General features: G+C 43.5%; 1 protein-coding gene across 1 annotated transcript; it reads right to left on the bottom strand.

Annotated features, from left to right (window-relative positions):
- Positions 1 to 7,249: 7,249 nt before the first annotated feature.
- Positions 7,250 to 11,367, bottom strand: LOC140220281 (uncharacterized). Its single transcript, XM_072290302.1, has 5 exons — positions 11,206 to 11,367; positions 11,043 to 11,091; positions 9,533 to 10,952; positions 7,613 to 8,946; positions 7,250 to 7,326 (listed from the first exon to the last, which is right to left on the bottom strand). Exons 1-5 carry the CDS (start codon positions 11,365 to 11,367, stop codon positions 7,250 to 7,252), a joined length of 3,042 nt encoding a protein of 1,013 aa, XP_072146403.1.
- Positions 11,368 to 11,742: the final 375 nt, after the last annotated feature.

The following is an 11,742-nucleotide window of genomic DNA, read 5'->3' as shown; positions in this document are numbered from 1 at the left end:
GAAGTTGGAACCCCAATTGAGTCAATTGAATCAATAAAATCAACATAAAACTCGATCACCTCCTCTATTCTATATCCCTTGGCGATGCTTCCTTCTGGACGGGCACGATTAAGAACATAGTTTTTTAGGACTGCCATGAACCTCTCGAAAGGCCACATATTGTGCAGGTATACAGGTCCGAGAATACCAATCTCTTTTACTAGGTGAACCAGTAAGTGCGTCATAATATTGAAGAAGGATGGTGGAAATAACAACTCAAAACTGACAAGACATTGCACCACATCGTTCTGTAGCTTTGATAGCTTGGATGGATCGATTGCCTTCTGCGAAATCGCATTGAGAAACACGCATAGCTTTATGAGCGGCAATCGGACATTTTCTGGTAGAACACCCCTCAGTGCAACCGGAAGCAACTGGGTCATCAACATGTGGCAGTCATGAGCCTTGAGATTTGTAAACTTCTTTTGTTTCATATTTATTATTTCCTTTATATTCGAGGAGTACCCAGACGGGACCTTCATACTATTCAAGCATTCAAACATGCTATCCTTCTCTTCCTTGCTGAGAGTGTAACTGGCAGGACGTAAGTAGTGCTGTCCATTATCTCTCTTTTCCGGATGTAGGTCATCTCGTTGCCCCATGGCTTTCAAGTCCTGTCGTGCTTCCAATGTATCTTTTGAGGTTCCATAAACACCCATGAAGCCTAGCACGTTCACGCAAAGATTCTTCGTCAGGTGCATCACGTCTATTGCGTTGCGAACCTCTAGGATTTCCCAATAAGGTAGCTCCCAAAATATTGACTTTTTCTTCCACATGGGTGCATGTCCGTTATCGTCGTTCGGAACAGGTTGGCTACCAAGTCCCTTTCCAAAGACTACATTTACATCCTTCATCATCTCGAACACACGCTTTCCATTACGGTGTGCAGGTTTTTTACGATGGTGTGGCGCCCCTTTGAAGTGCATCCCGCTCTTTCTCAGCTGGTGGTGAGCAGGGAGAAATCGACGATGACCCATATAGACGACCTTCTTACAGTGCTTCAAGTACATGCTGTCCGTGTCGTCTAAACAGTGGGTGCATGCCTGATATCCCTTATTTGTCTGTCCTGAAAGGTTACTCAATGCAGGCCAATTGTTGATGGTTACAAACAACAATGCTCGTAGATTAAAGATCTCTTGTCTATCCTCATCCCACACACGTACACCTTCTTCCTTCCAGAGCTGTAAAAGGTCATCAACCAACGGCCTTAGGTGCACGTCAATGTCGTTGCCGGGTTGTTTTGGGCCTTGGATAAGCGCCGGCATCATAATGAACTTCCGCTTCATGCACAGCCAAGGAGGAAGGTTGAACATTCAAAGGGTCACAGGCCAAGTACTATGGCCACTACTCAACTCACCGAATGGATTGAATCCATCAATGCTTAAACCAAACCTTATGTTCCTTGCTTCACTTTCCAAGTCTGGGAATGTTCTATCAATTGATCTCCACTGTGCCCCATCTGCGGGGTGTCTCAGCATCTCATCTTCCTTACGGTCTTCTTTGTGCCATCGCATCAACTTAGCATTCGCCTTGTTCCTGAACAAGCGCTTCAAGCATGGTATTATAGGGAAATACCACATCACCTTCTCGGGAACTCTCTTCTTGGGAGACTGCCCCTCAACATCACCAGGATCATCTCGCCTGATCTTATACCGTAGGGCTTCGCAGACGGGACAAGCATCCAATTTCTCGTATTCATCACCACGATAGAGGATACAGTCATTAGGGCATGCGTGTATCTTCTGAACATCCAATCCGAGAGGGCAAATAATCTGTTTAGCTTCATATGTTGTGGACGGTAATTCATTATTCTCGGGGAGAATCTTCTTGACAATGTTCAACATCCCCTGAAATGCCTTATCGGACACACCATTTTTTGCCTTCCATTGCACAAATTCTAGTGTCGTACCTAGTTTTTTATGGCCCTGCTAGCAACCTAGGTACAACAATTTTTGGTGATCATCTATCATGCGCTGCAACTTTGCTGCTTCCTTCTCAGTTTCGCAATCTCTATATGCATCTAGTATCACCTGACCAAGGTCATCAGTAGGGCCATTTTCTGCAAACCCATCTTCATCATCCTCGCCCATTGTAGTACCTGCAAAAGCTTGGCCTGCAACCCAGTCCGGAATGGTGTCATCTTCCTCCTCCTCCTCGCCATCTTCCATTACGACCCCTAGTTCACCGTGCTTGGGCCAAACCAAATAGTTAGGCATGAAACCGTATTTAAACAAGTGGCTGTGAATAGTCCCCCAGGAATCCTTTGAATACTCCTTCTTGTTATTGCATTGGAAGCATGGACAACATACGAACCCATTCTGTGGCTTGTTCGCTTTGGCCACTTCGAGAAAATAATGCAAGCCATCAATAAACGCCTTGCTCCGCCTGTCTGCATTATACATCCATTGCCGGTCCATCTGCATCGTATTACGCATGAAAATGGATTACACTTGACAATGGATTACGCGTGAAAATCGATTAAAGACATGGTACAATACAACAACATGAAGATCCAAATACACATATTTAAATTAAAGTCCCAAACAACATGATACAATACAACAAGCCATCCACTGGTTATTATCAAGGAGGACTTTAAGCATCCTTGGACGGTGAAGACGAAGGTTCCGCTGACCCAACCTCATCCTTAGGTTTATTTGTGCCGCCTGAAACGGTAGTACTAAGTGGACGTGAAACACCCGGGACTGAAGGTGGAGCATAATGACCACCAAAAGGAGGTTCCTGACCCGTGGCAACAGCTTCTTCATGACGTTGCTGCAAATAACGAAGCATTGCTTTTTCCAGCGCGCTCTTTTTCTTCGGCTTATGCTGAGGGCCAACTATGATTTTCCCCTTGCCGAAATAGGAACCACGATCGCCCCCACCATCGCCACTTCCTCCAGTTGCAGAAGCCATCTATGTACAAAAATTATTACCATAACACTGCATAAGTTGTTGAACTTGAAGATCGTGATCATCTCGCGAGCATGTTCTCAACTGGGCGGCACCGCACTTCGTCATGAAAGAGGTTAGATGCTACGGAAAAGGGGACACGGTCACGATGTCCGTATCCACTCTTTCTCGTAGAATCGACCCTCCTTCTTGACATACATTGCTGCTCGGCGGAGAACATCCTATGCGAGATGACCACGGTATGCAAGTTCAACAAGTATGGATTTGAAAAACCTTATTGAATTTGATAAGTTCAACAAGTAGCAGAAGTCATCTATGTACAAAAATTCTTTCCTTACCACTACAGAAGTTGTTGAACTTGAAGACCGTGATCATTTCGCGAGCATGTCCTCAACTGGGCGGCACCGCACTTCGTCATGAAAGAGGTTAGATGCTACAGAAAAGGGGACACGGTCACGATGTCCGTATCCACTCTTTCTCGTAGAATCGAACCTCCTTCTTGACATACGTTGCTGCTCGACGGAGAACATCCTAGCAGAAATGAACACAGTATGCAAGTTCAACAAGTATGGATTTAAAAAACCATATTGAATTTGATAAGATAAACCGTCTAGACAAGGTAGCATCATTTTTAAACCACTGCAATAATGCATACTATATATGACACATCAATCTCCCTCACATTCTAGCTCAAAATACCTCTCCATTTTTCTACTTCATCATCACATTCTAGCAAATAATCTTTCCATCTCCAAAGTATAAATCAAAGCATAACACGAGGATGAAGTAGCAAACCTTCACAACACTTGTGTTGGCCGAGTGAAATTCCCACGAAAATGAGGGAAAAAACTTCGGGCAGCACCTCCCTTGCTTCGGCACCACCGGAGAGTAGGTGAAGCTCAGCTCTCTCTGTCAATGTGCTGGACTGGCTCGGGCTGGAGGAGGAAGAAAGTCCTCTATCTTCGCCGTATATAATGGGGATGAGTTTTTATCCCGGTTAAAAACTCCAACCGAGACAAAAAGGAACACCTTTTGTCCTGGTTGAATGGTTAGTCCCGGTTGGAAGCTCCAACCGGGATAAAAGGGTGCCGCCACCGACAGCCCTCCACTAGCCGTTGCAATTACCAACCGGGACTAACTCTCCCCTCCATTTTTGCCTACCGTGGCGCACCCCCTTTTGTCCCGGGCCAACTTTAAACCGGGATAAAAGGGGGCGCATCGAAAGCCAATTCTCTACTAGTGAGCGCAGCAATTCTACTTTTATATTTGCCCAGCTTAACCCGCTGGGCCACCACTTGAAAACGAAGCACCTGCACCTCCTTGCCGTCGGAGAATTTGTCAAGCTCGGATTCGGATCCAGACAAACCGCATTATTTGGGAATCTTCCCACTAGCACGAGGGGGCCTACCATGGGAGCGCTTCTGCATGGTAGGCTCCTGAACAGGTTCCTTCCCAGCTCGGCAAGGAACCTTGACTGCGACGTCCGCCTCGGTGCCACCAACATTGGCAGCGACAACATTGCACTTTTGTGGACAACCAAGACGGTGCTTCGGAGCGAAAATCAACTGCTCCTCAGCTGCTGAATCTCGCTTCGGGGCCTTGTTTAGTTCCCAATTTGGGAGTGGCAAAATTGACATTTTGTCATAAATGCGCAACTGTAGCGTTTCGTTTGTATTTGTGAATTATTGTCCAAATATTGACTAATTAGGCTCAAAAGATTCGTCTCGCAAAGTACAACAAAACTGTGCAATTAGTTTTTGATTTCGTCTACATTTAGTACTCCATGCATATACCGCAAGTTTGATGTGATGGGAAATCTTCTTTTTGCATAGTGTCAAAGTTGGGAGTTTGGAGGGAACTAAACATGGCCGAAGAGGAATTGATGGGGAAGCAAAGAATGCAGAAGCTGTCGAGAAGGATGAGAAGAGATGTGAATGTGGATGGGTGGCTCGGCTGGGACCATAAATAATAAGAACGTGCACAATGCCGTTACTACAATTAAGAAGCACCGCCATACTTTCCGGATGGCATTCAACATGCAGAAATACAAAATGCATAATACGAACCTGCACAAATGCCGTTACAAGCCCATTCAACATGCACATTCCCAATGTCAAACTTCCCAATACATGTTCACTCCAATGCTGGTTGGAAAAGGCCACTTGCACTACACAGGACGGCTAATTGTGGCCCCAGTTGCAACCGAGCCCATGATCCGATTGCTACTACAGTTGTACACAACTTGCAGCACTGGTGGTGGACCACTTGCGACTCGAGTGATAGCCTAGTTGTATTTTTTTTGATGAAACAGGAGGGGATGATCATCCCCTGCTGGATATATATTAAAAGAAAAGAACAACAGTTGTAGAATTACAAATCAAGAAACAAAGAAGGAGAGAAAGTAAATCAGAAAGACTACAATGAGTGCTCTAGCCATTCAAACATTGATTGTTTCCAAGCCTCTTTTACTCGCAGAACAACTTGAGTAAAAATAGTCCTAAACCTCATCATAGCATCTTGGACTGAAGGAGTAATATTTCTGAAAATCCAATCATTTCTCGCCATCCAAATACACCAGCTCATGAGAACAATGATTTCCATAAAAAACGGAACTTGCAGCTGAGTTTTAAAGCTGGTGAGGATTGTGTATGGTTCATCTGTCAGATTAGCAAATAGACTAATATTGATCCAACACTCTTGGGCAAAAGGGCATTGCAGTAGAAGATGGAACAAGGTTTCCTCATTATCATGCTGACACAAGACACAAGAATAAGAAGGCAGAGCCATGTGTTTTCTTCTTAGTACATTTCTGGTACTTAGCCGGTCATTGAGTAGAAGCCAGAAAAAAAATTTGTGTTTACTTTGGCATTTAGATTTCCAAAGCCATCTGAAAACCGGGTGCACCTGTCGATGTCCAGACAGTACATGATAGGCTTTTGATGAGGAGAAGTGAGAATTGCCCCAAATATATGTCCAACAGTCATGATCTTCATTAAATTAGATTCCATTCAGATCTGTACCCAATTGAAGTAGCTGATCCATAGCTTGGGTTGATAAAGGCAAATTGAAAAGCTGATGCAAGTTAGGCAGGTCATAAGCTTTCCTAACAATATGTCAACCTTTCTAGTGAAAGAGTATAAGTGTGGATATTCTTGTGCAGGGATCTTATTATTCCACAAATCATGCCAGAGAAGACATGTCTGGCCATTATGCACAGTTACAGATGCTAGACCTTTGAATTTTTCCAAGAGTTTCACAACATCTTTCCACCAAAAGGATCCTTTTCGAACTTGTCCTAGTAATCTGCCAGAAGCATAATATTTCTCCCAAATTAGATGTACCCATGGAATGTCTGATTTGTTCAGGAACTTATGGAGGTACTTAAGAAGAAGAGCTTCATTTTGAGTCCTCAGATTTAACACCCCAAGGCCGCCCTCTTTCTTTGGCAAACAAACAAGATCCCAGGCAGCCTTTGGAGGTTGCCTATTATTTATATCAGAGTTTCTCTGCCTATTATTTATATCAGAGTTTCTCCAGAGGCAACATTTTCTATATTTGTCCACTTGTTTATACACTGTCTTATGAAGCAGAAAAGTGCACATATGAAACATTGGCATGGCTGTAAAAATTGAATTTGTCAACTGGAGTCGTCCTGCATCTGACAGAAAATTTGATGTGGATACCAATCGCCGTTCACATCTAGTGACCATAGGCAGAAACTCCTCAATCTTTGGCTTGGTAAGACCAAGAGGGAGCCCTAAATAGGTAAAGGGAAGTTTGCCAATAGCACATCCAAAAGTCTGTGATAGGAATTGTAATTTTTCCGCTATGACATTAATGGGTACCATCATTGATTTACAGAAATTGACCTTGAGACCAGTGGACAATGCAAAGTTATGAAGGAGCTGCTTCAAATGTAACAATTGATTAGGACATCCCTCCATGATTATTAGGGTATCATCGGCATACTGTAAAATAGGGAAATCAGAACTGTATGTCAGTGGAATTGGGAGTGTGAGGTGGCCTTGTTCTTTGGAGTCATTTACAACGGTTTGGAGTAGGTCAGCCCCTAAGACAAAAAGAAGGGGTGAAAGGGGGTCCCCTTGCCGGACTCCTCTCTTGCAGGTAAATCTTTTCCCAGGGACGCCATTCAAAAGAACTAAAGAAGTACCAGAAGCAAAGATTTGTTCCATCCAATGAATCCATTTGTCTCCAAAGCCCTTATGCTTCATGATTGTCAACATGGCCTGGTGCTCAATTTTATCGAATGCTTTTTCAAAATCTAGCTTGAGGATGACTATCTCCTTTCTGGACTTGTGACATAAGTGTAGGTATTCAAATGCCCAAGCAAGACAATCTTGTATTGTTCTGGTCCTGATGAAACCATATTGATTTACATGTACAAGTGATTGAATCACAGTTTGCAATCTATTGGCCAGTAGCTTGGTCAGAAGTTTCATTGAAGTGTTCAAAAGGGATATAGGTCTGTAGTTAGATACATGTGCTGCCCCTTCAACTTTAGGTATCAAAGTGATTAGTGATCCATTTATACTCCGTAAGGAAACATTGTCAGAATAGAAAGTGTCACAAAGAGCATAAAAGTCCTGCCTGATGATCGGCCAACACCTCTTTATGAAATTTGTATTAAATCCATCCGGACCTGGAGCCTTGTCATTTGGCATAGACTTGATAACAGAATCTATCTCATCATGAGAAAAGGGTTCCTCCAGGCAGTGCAGGTCCTCCACTTGGTGCAGTAATTGTTGTAGATCAAAAACCATAGAGTTGTACTCAGAAGTACCCAATCTTTCCTTGTATGCATCCCAGAGAATTACTTCCTTTTCCCAATGGTTATATTTTAGGGACCCTGTTATGTCTGCTAGGGATCTAATATAGCTTTTACCATGCTTGATGGAAGCATTCGCATGAAAGAATTTTGTTGATTCATCACCAAACTTGACCCATTTAATTGATCCTCTTTGTTTCCAATAGATATTTTGCTGCTTGAGTAAGTTTTGTAACTGTTCCTGCAACAGAACCTTGAAATTCCATTCAATAAGAGTCAAGTCTCTATATTCCTCAATTAATTCCATAAAAGAGAGGGACAACTTCACATTGGATAGGAGGGACTTTAGACTTGAAAGTTGAGACTGCCATGCTCTTAGCACCCTTCTAAGATTCTTGAACTTCTGAGTAATAATTTTTGCTCTATCAATTTCCTGTACTGGAACCGACCAACCATGTGAAACTATGTTCATGAACTGATCATGTTCAAGCCAATAGTTTTCGAATCTAAAGAGCTTGCCCTTCGGAATATCAGAAGCAATGTTGATTACACAAGGAGAATGATCTGAAGTTTCCATCACCAAAGGATAGGCAATTGTGTTTGGATGATTAAGAACCCAAGAATTAGATGAGAAAAACCAGTCTAACCTTTCCAACAGAGGTGCTTGTTGTTTATTTGACCATGTAAAGTGCTTTGATTTCAGAGGAATCTCCACTAAGCCAAGTTGGTTAATTGCCTCATTGAATCGAAACATGTCATTGTGATTACCCCCAGGCTTGTTTCTATTAGATGGCTCTCTTATGAGGTTGAAATCACCCACCACCAACCAGTCAAAATCATCTGGCATCCGTATATTTTCAAACCATTGAATGATCGCAAATTTCCCCTCCGCAGAACAAGGCCCATAAACATTTGTTAAGATCCATTCCCATTCAGAAAGGTTAGAAGAGAGCTTCACTGAAATAGCATATTGATTCATGAACACCAATTCTCCACAGAACACAGAAGATTTCCAGATTATTGCAAGACCACTAGAAGCCCCTTGTGAGGGCAAAAACTCAAACTTGTCAAAAGAGGAGGGGCAAAATTTTTTGATGAAGAGACTGTCAAAAGCTTCTCTCTTTGTTTCCTGGAGGCAAATGATGTCACAATTACTCTCAAAAATTTTATCTTTAACTGAATGCCACTTCTTGTCAGAATTAATGCCTCTGACATTCCAGCACAAAACCTTCCAGAATCTTTTGTTATGACTAGAGTTCATTAAAAGATATAAAGCAAGAGTTCAACAACCATAGTACTGTATGGATAGCATCAGTACAAAGATAGAAAAGAAAGTTTCTCCCAGAGGGATAAAAACCCATAGCTACAAAGCAAAATAAGAGTTGTGTACTCCTGAGAAGCAAAATAAAATATCTAATCCTCCTTCCAAGATTGCTACTTTCTGGGCTTCTTCTTCTAATCCTTTGGGACATTGTCAGCTTCATTCTTGTCAGCTTTTTTCTTGGCTGGCTTCCTTCCACCAGGGGGGCTGCAGGCTTTGATTTCTTATTCAAAGCAACTACTGATAACTTCGAAGATTTGATTTTACAGAATGACGCACCCAGGTTACGAATCACTGACTGAGTCAAGAGCGGTGGCTTTACCGAGCAACCAATGCAATTTCTGTCCTTACATCCCGAGGCTTTAAATCCATTGTTGTGCTTGGCAGTCCTGCTACTTCTTCGAAGTTCATCATCAGAAAGAGTATTGCCAGCAACATCCTGAGTTACCTTATCCACCATGGAGGCCTGTTACAGTAGGGACTTGGACCATGGGCCAGAAGAAGCAGCAACCTTCTTAAGCAACCCCTGAACCGGCGTAGCTGGAGAAGACTGAGTGCTGTTGGCTGAGTCAGCTGAAGGAATCCCAGGCCCAGCACTCTGAGATGTAGTTGTGGCAATGAATGGAGAAGCGGAGGAACTCGTAATGAGGGATTTATCAGAACCTTCAAATATGATACCTTTGCCTTTGTTATCAACTGTGGCAGTAACTATTGCTTTGGCACAAGCTGTTGCTGAAGAATAAGGGCACTTCATAGGAATCGAAAAATTCAGGGATTGATCAGGCTCCAGGTACTGCATAGCTGGAGATGATAAGAAATTCTTGGCCCACTCAAAATTTCCTGGGGTAATCAGTTGAGCCATAAAGAACGAGGCCCAAGAAATAGGAACCTCTACCTTGGGTTCATCAGATGCTGAAGAAAAATGTCTTGCCCACTGTCTATAGAATTCAGCACTTGGCTGATTGGAAGGAGGGCGATACAATGATTCCATTTGGGCAAAAACTGGATCTTGGCTAGGTTGCATAACTTCCACATAACCCAAGTACATAAAATTATTATTCTCCTCTGCCAACTGTATATCCTGATCCTGATTGCCTCCCATCAGATCATTCTCATTTATTTCATCTTGCACCATCTGAACAGGGTGTCCATCAACTTGGGGAATGAAAACCTCAACATGCACAGGATGCTCCATCACCTGATTAGCTATAGGGACCTCATTATCAGAGTTATCTGACCCTTCAATCACTTGATTATTTACTACATCATTACCTGCCTCCTCTATTTCCTCATCTGAAGGAGCCAAATTATCAATTCCCCCCAAATCATCAGCAATGGCCATGTTCAAATCAAAATCTGGGTTATCCCCTTCTTCTCCCTGGTCATGATTCACAGGATTAAGTGCAGGTAATGCCTGAACAATAGGGACAACTGGGTCTTCTTGGGCTATTTGTGGGCCAATGAAAGGCCCATTGTCTTGTGCTTCTCGCCCATCAGGCCAGAGGCCCCATTGTGGTACTGGCTCCTGATTAATAGGTTGATTAGCATTGAGATTAGCATTCCCTGGATCTGCCACATTACCAGAAGGCTGCCCATAACCGAAAAAGTCAAATAGAGTCGGCTCCACATCATCTGGCGGTTGTCCTTCATCAGTAGGACCCCCACCTAGCATTCTGTATTGTAAAATTTCACACTGAGCAGTCCATGAATTCCCTTCAAAATCCTCATCCTCTGAACAGACAAGAAACCATGGTATCTCTGAGAGATCAACAACTCTTATTTTAGCAACAATTCTGGCCAAATTATTGGGATCCTCTTCCCAAACCAGAAGCCGACCAAATTCTGCAATAGCCTTCTCCAAGTCTACTTTTGTCCAATAGTCAATGTTAAAGCCTAGAAGCATGATCCAGACTTAACAATTCATTGTTACGAGTCTATTGCTCCATCCCTTATTATGATCAGAGAAAGAGATCCTATACTGACCATACTCATGAGGACCCCCACCAATCAAGAAATCCTTTTCATGGACAAACTAAAAACGAACATAGGCTTGACCATAAGGGCAAGGCTGAATAGAATGGATCCCCATTCGACACCGATTCCTCAAGAAGTCATCGAGCAGATCTCTTATGGATTGAAAGGATACCTGCTGTTGCGGTAGGGGCTCGATGGTTGCTATCACCACATCGCATTGATTCCTTCGTGGAGCACCAAGAATAACTCTGGATATTGGCTTACGGAAGCCCACCAACTGCCGCTGGGAACCGCGAGGAAGAAAAGGAGTAGGATCCACAAATCTGTACGCCATTGGGGCCAGAGGCGGATGCTCCGAAGCTTCTGTCTGCCGCCAAGTCGGGTCACCCAAGGAGAAGAACTGATGATTTGGTAGCGAGGAACAATGCGGATGCGCCTCAGCAAAGAGAGGGGGATCGCCGCAGCTGGATTGTGGCAGCGAGAAGCTAGGTAGCTGCGATTGCGGCGTCGGGAGCTTGGAAGGTGAAACGACAGCACCGGAGATTGCGGTTGTAGGAGAGAGTTGCCAAAGAACTATTTCTTCCGGAGTGACGGCAGGAACACCCAGGAGGTATCGACCCAGATGTTGGAAGTTTCCTACAACCGGTGATATGGTTGTTGAGGGCCCACTTGCCATAGACTCACGGGTTTGAAACCACCGGTGGACATT

This window comes from Setaria viridis, chromosome 8 (assembly GCF_005286985.2).
Source record: "Setaria viridis chromosome 8, Setaria_viridis_v4.0, whole genome shotgun sequence".
Classification (NCBI taxonomy): Eukaryota; Viridiplantae; Streptophyta; class Magnoliopsida; order Poales; family Poaceae; genus Setaria; species Setaria viridis.
The sequence above is the reverse complement of the archived record's forward strand: the minus strand, read 5'-3'. Positions and strand labels throughout refer to the sequence as shown.

Bases quoted from the DNA above. Each gene is read 5' to 3' on its own strand.
- LOC140220281 (XM_072290302.1), bottom strand. From the start codon at position 11,367: ATGGCGTACAGATTTGTGGATCCTACTCCTTTTCTTCCTCGCGGTTCC. The intron at 11,092-11,205 runs GTATCCTTTCAA...GTTCGTTTTTAG, and splicing joins AGCCCCTACCGCAACAGCAG to TTTGTCCATGAAAAGGATTT. The intron at 8,947-9,532 runs GTAACAGGCCTC...CTGGAATGTCAG, and splicing joins CCATGGTCCAAGTCCCTACT to AGGCATTAATTCTGACAAGA.